This window comes from Rhamphochromis longiceps, linkage group LG3, assembly GCF_057381845.1.
Source record: "Rhamphochromis longiceps isolate RC_006_pf linkage group LG3, R_longiceps_female_GT1.1, whole genome shotgun sequence".
In the NCBI taxonomy this organism is placed as follows: Eukaryota; Metazoa; Chordata; class Actinopteri; order Cichliformes; family Cichlidae; genus Rhamphochromis; species Rhamphochromis longiceps.
This window is the reverse complement of record NC_140559.1, coordinates 51,388,692-51,396,755: the sequence shown is the minus strand read 5'-3', so window position 1 is coordinate 51,396,755 and position 8,064 is coordinate 51,388,692. Positions and strand designations below refer to the sequence as shown.

Here is an 8,064-nt window from a genome sequence, read left to right as displayed (position 1 = left end):
GTTTATAAAAAATGACCATATTAGATTTAAAGTTGGCCACTGTCGTCTTTCAGGTCTTGCAATCATTCGCCTCTCGATCACTGGAAGTCGTCTGTGAAGGTTCTCAGTCATCCAGGTCATCGTACTCTAAGGAGCTTGGAAAGAAAAGCGTCTGGACTTCATTAAGTTGCTTGAAGACGTTTCACCTCTCATCCGAGAAGCTTCTTCAGTTCTAGGGTCAAATGGTGGAGAGTCCCAGATTTAAACCCTGTGGGAGTTTCCCCCCGAAGAGGGACAAAGGACCCCCTTATGATCCTCTACCTAATCACATGAGCCAAGGCGTGAAAACGGGTGTAGGTCACAATCAGCCAAGGTTTCAGGTGAGCTAAATCTGCTATACTCAGTTTCTGTTTGCATTGCCTCCAGGTGGGCTGGAAACATTACAACAGACAGAGACAAGTCCCAAAAGACACAAAAGAAACATTTCCTATTTAAAGAATGTGAAATTATTTTTCTTTTATAAAGGTAGTTAAACGTGATGATTGAAAGAGGTGTTAAGGTAACTGGCTTAAGTGTGCAGATTAATCCATAATATATTGTTCAACTCTTTGCCAAGTAAATGTGAAGGGGAAAATGAATTAGTGAAACTGCAGGAAGTAGACAATTGCTGATATGGGATTTTTAAGACTGATATCGATTTTTGGTGATTTGAAAATTTGAAACATTCGCCATTTTTTCTCCTCTTAGACACATGATACATTAACAGGTTTCCCTAAAAAAAATTGCTAAATGTAATTATTTAAGTGGATAACTCTTTTACTCTTTTACTGCTGGGATGAGCTGGTTGTTTGTGTTTTGTCCTGTGGCCAACAGAAGAAAGCGCCCTCTAGCGGACAAAATATGCAATATCAAAACTCATGAAGGGTGTTTCTTCCCTGTCATCTATCCAGTGCCACCCCCACACACACACCCCACCACCAATAAAAAATAATATAGCTAATCAAGTAGCTAATCTGGGGGCTGATGTATTGATCGCGCTCTACCAGGAAGTAAATGCACATTATTACAAATCAGTCCAGTAAATAATCATGCGGTAAAGTTTAAACATACAAGCAAAAGAAAGAAAACAGAACAGCTGCGTTTTACTCTTGTTTTCTACATCTTGAGGTAAGCCAAGCTAAGCTGCTGGGGCAGAGCCTCTTCCACGATGAACAGAAAGATGTGACAGCGGACCTGAATGATCTCATTAAACACTTGGCAAGAAACCAAACCTTCCCAAAACCGAGCAGAGGTGTAATTTGGGGGCGGGGGGGTTTAAAAAAAGAGAGGCTGAATTCTATCTGGAGCATGCTCTTTAAAATGAGCGGTGCTGCATCGCTTGGCTCCAGGGTTATCTTTAAGAAATGGATCCATCACGCGCATGTAACCTTGAGGTGACCCCAGCCATGCACACAAATTTTCTAAGCTGAGGCATATCCACCTGTTCCGCCATCGGGGGAGGGGGATCAGTGGAAATACTGCCTTTGCTGTGTAACCACGGCAACTCCTCCCTCAAAATGAAACATCACCACTGCGTGATCAGCGGAGGGACGGATGCGCTGTCTGCCGCTTACCTGGCTTTAATAATAAACCGCCAGGTTCACGTGGTCAGCCCTGCCCAGCACAATATTCTGCCACTTTAGAGAGGTCGTTTCGACTGGGAGATTTTTTTCTCTCTTTGTCATCCCAGACGGCAGAGATGCTGCTGCTGCTCTGAGGGAGAGAGGTGAGCGCATTCTTCACCTCCCCAACACTCACCCCACCCCTCAATCTAAAGCTCCTCCTCTGTCGCTGGAGAGCTCAGACCGGTCACACTTTGCTCAATGAGAGCAAGAGGGCAACGGAGACGATTTCCTAATTTCAACCTGCTGCAACTGCTGCTGTGCCGTGCGGCTGTTTTCTCGCCTCTTTCAAAGGTAAGGACGCGGTCTGCAGCCTGTCCACGCGTCATGCTCCGCGGCAGGGAACTTAACGTTCGTGAGGGTGATGCTTAGAGCTGTTTCTGATGTGGTGATACCCCTGAAAGGGCGAATGCATTAATGAAGGGCAGACGGGGGGAAAGAGTTGTCAGTGGGGCTGGTATGTCAGACCATCCGTGCAGCATCAGTGAAAAGTCAAATAGGACACGGCGTGCGTGTTTTGATGTGCTTCCGCTTGCGCAGCGTCGTCGGAGGCTACATGTTTACAATCTTGGACTGCAGCCCTGTGGTGTCCGTAAACCGTCGGCCTTTTGCGTTGATATTGTCCCAGGAAATAGATAAATACATTTAAAAACTCATTATGATTTTTGTTGAACAGCTGGATAAAATCAGAATTGAAAGGGTTCGATCAGGATCAGCTGCAATCAATCTGTCAGTGAGATAAGTTTTCTCTCTGCTCGCATATCTTGTGGTTTGAATTGGTTTACTTGGAAACGTGGAGTGCTGTTGATTCAGAAATACACTCGGTAGTAGGGGGGCTTATGGTGTTCCGCTGTGAGGCCAAAAATGACAAAGTCATGGTGGATTTGCGTGCAAATGTTCAGACTTCAGATCATGTGAATTCTGCATGTATTTTTCCTTAATATGCGTCTTTGTTTAACTGCTTGCCTCCATCCTCTCAGATGGAAACAGTTCAAAACAGTGTCCGTGTCATATGTATTAAAAATGCTTTAAGCAGAGTAAGCCGCACGTGCATGGCTCTAATTCTTGGATCTTGTTTGCTACATGTCTCCTTATAGCCTGATGTTTTTTGGGGAGTGGGTTTATAGTGGAGTCTTCCACAGTGACACTGATTTACTGGTTGTTTAATGTTAGTGTGTTTAGTTTGACTATGATAGAATGATTACAAATTATTAATTTATCTTAGATTTTTAGGACCACTAATAACCAACCAAATAAACCTTGTGTAAAATATCAAAATCACCTCTTCAATTTCCCTCACTCGGTATTCATTTTTTTTTCTTCCTTGTTCTGTCCATCAGAGGCGAATATGACGACATCATTTGGCAAACCAGACCCTGGGAAACACCTACTGTCAATTCAGTTAGTTTGAAACCAAACACGACATGATGCGTTGTCTCCGGTGAAACTTGCTCCGCCACTCTCCCCTCTTCTGCGCACCTATTGAGAGAGAGGACACCAAAAGCTGCATAGACATGGGGTCGGATCAACCCTGCATGGATTCTCCAGAGCCAAGACCCATATTGGGTCCTGCCTGTAAGCAGCTGGGCCGTCGGTGTCTGAGGAAAAAGTTCAGGCCCACACGAATCTTGGGGTTGGCCTTCAGTCTGGTGGCCTTAAGTGCTGTCTCCTACAGTGCCTTTGCCTGGAACTCAGGAGGTGTCAGCGAGCCAGTGCTCCCCCAGGAGAGTCTCCATCAGTCGGCCCCACACAGGACCCTACTTTTTACCCAACACCAGAGAGACCCCAACGTGTCAGCTGACATGCCAATAGCCATGAAATCTACAGCAGATAGCAACGACAGCCAGGGGGAGTACCCACCAGACATTTTTACCCTCTCCCAGAGGCGCCAAGGAGCAGTGGTCCTCCACATGTTTGGCATGATCTACATGTTCATCGCGTTAGCCATCGTGTGCGACGAGTTCTTTGTCCCGGCGCTGACAGTCATCACAGAAAAGCTGACCATTTCCGATGACGTTGCGGGCGCCACCTTCATGGCTGCGGGAGGATCAGCTCCAGAACTCTTCACCTCCGTCATTGGCGTTTTCATCTCGCACAGCAATGTGGGCATCGGGACCATCGTGGGCTCGGCCGTCTTCAACATCCTCTTTGTCATTGGGATGTGCGCCATCTTCTCCAAGGAGATCCTCAACTTGACGTGGTGGCCGCTCTTCCGTGACGTATCCTTCTATATCCTGGATCTGATCTTGCTCATCATCTTCTTCCTGGATAACGTCATCTCCATGTGGGAAAGTATCACGCTGCTCACGGGCTACGCCGCCTATGTGATCTTCATGAAGTTCAACAGCAATGTCGAAGGATTTGTCAAAGATTGCATGAACAAGAACCAAGTGGTAGAAGTAGAGGTACAACCCAAGGTGAGTTGAAATGATAGTTTCAAACAATAAAGAAGTTAAAGTAGGTGTGCAGACGTTAGTTTTAGTATTTTTGGCTGCTAGAAATGACCTCGGATGTCTCCTCTGGTATGGGCACATTCATCCCTTTCAGTCATTCCACGCAGCTTTAGATGCTACTCTAATAAAGTCAGACTTGCTCTGATAACCCAAACCTAAATTGTCTGTGGAGACATGCTTTAAAATGATATGTATCTAACGCCTTTCTCTCAAATAGAACCATTGTCTCCTCACTTATCTCTTAGATCTTCCAGGATGTGACTGGTGATGCCAAACATATGCTTTACTGTCTTCCATCGCACACGCTCATTATTTCAAAAATAATCAAAACTCTGTGGGCGTTGAGGATGGAGCACTTTCAACTGCTAAACTGATTGTACATCAGTATGATTCACTCGTCGCTGCTGTGCAGGGCTGGCATACTGTATTCCACTGTGGGATTAATAAAACAGAATCAAATGTGTAATTCTGGGTTAAGCTCTACAAATTGTTTCCCAGTCTGACAACCAAATGCTTTGGAAAATCTCAGGAGCGATTTTCTTTCTTTCTTTCTTTCTTTCTTTCTTTCTTTCTTTCTTTCTTTCTTTCTTTCTTTCTTTCTTTCTTTCTTTCTTTCTTTCTTTTTTTTCTCCTGCAGTTAAAGATTTCTCACATAAAAAACCAAACTGTCACGTGAAGCGCACAAACGCACGCAGCTTGATGAGGTAAACCACGCCAAGTAAATGGCTTCAGAATTGGCACGGCAACCCTGTGCGAGTGTCTTCACATTTACTCTTAAGTGGAATTCTTTTTTTTTTTTCTTTTCCTTCCTCGCTTGAAGGCTTAAACATCAAATACTTCCCGGATAAAAACAGTCAAAATCGCTGTGTTGCTTCATTTCACTTTCACCCCCCCCACCAATGACACTTGAGGGCAAAAGACACCGCACTGCAATTTGATACTTGTGTAGAGATTATCCGGATGAATTTAGATTTCTTTGTGACATGAGATGGAAATGAAATTTGGAGAAGGATGCATTGTAAAGCTTTCACTAAATCGGGATTTATTCTAAGTACATAAGTGATATTTAAACAGCAGGTTACACAATGCTGAGGGAAAAACTCGAAGTCGGTAGCACCTGTCTGCTGTTCAAAAACTTAAACACTTAAATAAACTGATCTGTTCTTTTCTTTTTTTGTTTAAATTCACCCACTTCATGTAAGCAGTTACCTTTTGCACCTGTGTGCTGTTTAAGCTGTATTGTTTTCATATAATGCACAAGAAAAAAAACTGCACTTGCCAAGTGCCAGAAAAAGAGTCAGTTGACCTTGAATTGCAATGGATTCTGGGAACTTTGGCTCAGAGAAGCTTGCGCGTGTGTTGTGTCTGTCGTTAAAGCAACTTCTAACAGAGGGGAGAAAAAAATGGGAGCAAGACAGATGATTCGATTAAAACCCTTCATCATCTCAGCATTCCTTACAACAAACTGAGCTTTTTCCTCTCTCTTATATTGAGGACAGCGATACGACGCTGCAAGTCTCAGCATCCGCCCTTATGAAGGAAGCAAAATGTGTGAAAAATGCCAATATTATTATTATTAAATAATTACTTATATAGGCTGTCTGTTGACCTCTTTTTGTTTTGCAGTCTGGGTCGACAGGGTTAATAGAACTGCAAAGGCACAAATATTATTAGAACATAATCATCTAAACACCCTTGTTTAATCAAGCTTTGACACTTTCGGGACGTGTGTATTTCAAGGCACGAGTGTTATTTTGAGAATTAATTGATACGAGCAGGCGCGCGTGTGTATGTGTGTATGCTCAAGTTCATACGTGAGCGATGGATGGTACGATGAGTCATAAAAATGTTAGGCAAGATAAAACTGAGTCTTATTTTTGCTTTTTTTTTTGTGATGAACTGAGTAGCCCTTAAATCTGTTCATTGTTGTGGATGTGTTCAAAGGTGTTCCTAATCCTCCATACAGCGGTGCGGTGCAGTCTTGCAATGGAAGGGACGCTGGGCTGTATAGTTATGTCCCATGTCCTTGAGTAAAACACATGGTTTAACAAAGGGGGGGCTTCCCTGAGATTATTTGGTTCTTTAAGAGATTGGGGTGTCACTTTTGTGTTACTGTTAAACAGGAGAGAAATGTTGTGCTGTGATATGTGAGGGTTGCTTGGTAAGATAATTGGCAGCTAGCCGTTTAATCCTGCATGTATGCCGTAAGTGCTATGAAATATTAGATCCTGAGTTTGACGTGAACCCCCAGCTTGGTGTTCTGCATTTAGAAGTCATCCGTGAGTTTTGTACCATCTGTGACTGCTACCTTTCATCACATTACATAACTGCTTGTACCACGTTCTTGCTCTTTTTTTTTTTTTTTTTCTTTTTTTTTTTCTGTCACAAAGGGTTTCTTTTGTGTGTCTTGTTTATTCTGCTCCCAGTAACATAAAAATAGATGACTTTGTTTCTCGTATTTTCACAGAAAGTAATGCTTTAGCTTCCAGGCAGAAAGTTAACCGGTGAGAGCTTTGTTGGCTTTTCGATCACTGGACAAATCAGAGGTGTCAAACTTTTTTTCTCCTTTCTTCTTTTTTATTTAATCCCGTGGGCCTAGATTTAACATTTTTAGTATGACAATAAGAGAACTGCCACAGCCACGCACAGGCTACTGAAAGTTATATGCGTACAGTTGTTTTATCATCAGTTTGTGCAATTTTCTATAATCTCTTAATCCAATTTGCACAACTATGAATGGTCAGCACTTACCCCGACCTGGACATGCAGTAAAATAGGAGAGCAGCACCTTTGAATTTTAACAAGTTCAAGGCTTCACGTTGTTTGGGGAGTGAAAACATATGAAGGGTTTCACACTCCTTCCAGCAGGCTAATCTTGGCTGCACTTGAAGTTTAGTTCAATCTTATTTACCAGGCAATGAATGAATTACTTGGAGGTGGAAAATAAACTCTGCTAGCACAAGTGAATGGATGCATTCACTCCCAAAATATGAATCTTAAAGAATGTTTTCAAGTTTATGTGACTACTAGCAGAACATTAGCATTTAGCATTAACGTTCTTTGGGTAACATCAGACTAGTTAGGTGCAACTGATATGATAAGTTATGGCAGTTTGACATAGCATGCTCATCCTTTAAGTTTATATTGCTAACATAGCTGTAATTTTAGCTCCTGCTTTCTCTCCATCATTGCACAAGAGACAGCACCAGCTAAATTTACAGCTAAGCTTACAGTACTGCATGTCGCTAACTTTGCTAAGTTTTCAAAGTAGCCTGGAAAGCTAATGGGTGCTAATGCTAAGGAAGCTCAGTTTATTTTAGTGATCCCTTTCAAATATATCTGGTGTTATAAAAGGCAATGCTTAAACAATTTATTGGAATAAGTGATGTAAAAGCTTAGTAACACACATTGTAAGACCACATGTCCACAACTTTGAAACAAGCAGATATTGGAAGGAAGCATTTACCTTTTCATTTCCTGATGGTAGCTAGTACTTCTGTTTACCTAGTGAGTAATTAGCTGTTGCTTAATCTCACAATAAGTACACTTGCCCACAGAGTTGGGTTGCTACCTTAAGGCCATATTAACTTCTGTGGTATAATCCTTACCTGCTGTTAATGAGTTTTATTCTTCTTATTTCTGTTTAATATTACAGAGTGTCTTTGGGGTTTAGATGGTAGAGATGACACTAAAGTTGAACGTTATTTACTGCTATTATTGTTGTTATTGTTGAAATTTTGCAGTAAGGATTTCAAAATAGATAATAAGAAATATTTAATTTCTTCATATGGGATGAATCTTAACCAGTATCTCTCCAGGCTTTCTGAAGTGTCTTTCAAAGTCTTTATTCAGATTTTAGCTCATTTTCAGTCCAGTCCTTCTACCTGGCAGTTTTCAGAAGAATGTTTTTTAAGACAACATTAATACTTACACTGACCTATGAATCATGGCAGCATACGTGGCAGGACTAA

General features: G+C 42.1%; 1 protein-coding gene across 3 annotated transcripts in view; it reads left to right on the top strand.

The window, feature by feature from the left end:
* Nucleotides 1-1,798: 1,798 nt before the first annotated feature.
* The window catches only part of LOC146675158 (sodium/potassium/calcium exchanger 2-like), a 51,156-nt gene continuing 44,890 nt past the window's right edge, over nucleotides 1,799-8,064 (top strand). For 2 of the 3 annotated variants that reach the window (XM_085400257.1, XM_085400256.1), the window contains exons 1-2: nucleotides 1,799-1,934; nucleotides 2,981-4,057. In XM_085400257.1, the coding sequence (XP_085256383.1) occupies nucleotides 3,155-4,057 (903 nt within the window). In that variant the 5' untranslated portion in view covers nucleotides 1,799-1,934; nucleotides 2,981-3,154. The remainder of the gene's footprint in view (nucleotides 1,935-2,980; nucleotides 4,058-8,064) is intronic. The other variant, XM_085400258.1, reaches the window with a different exon arrangement.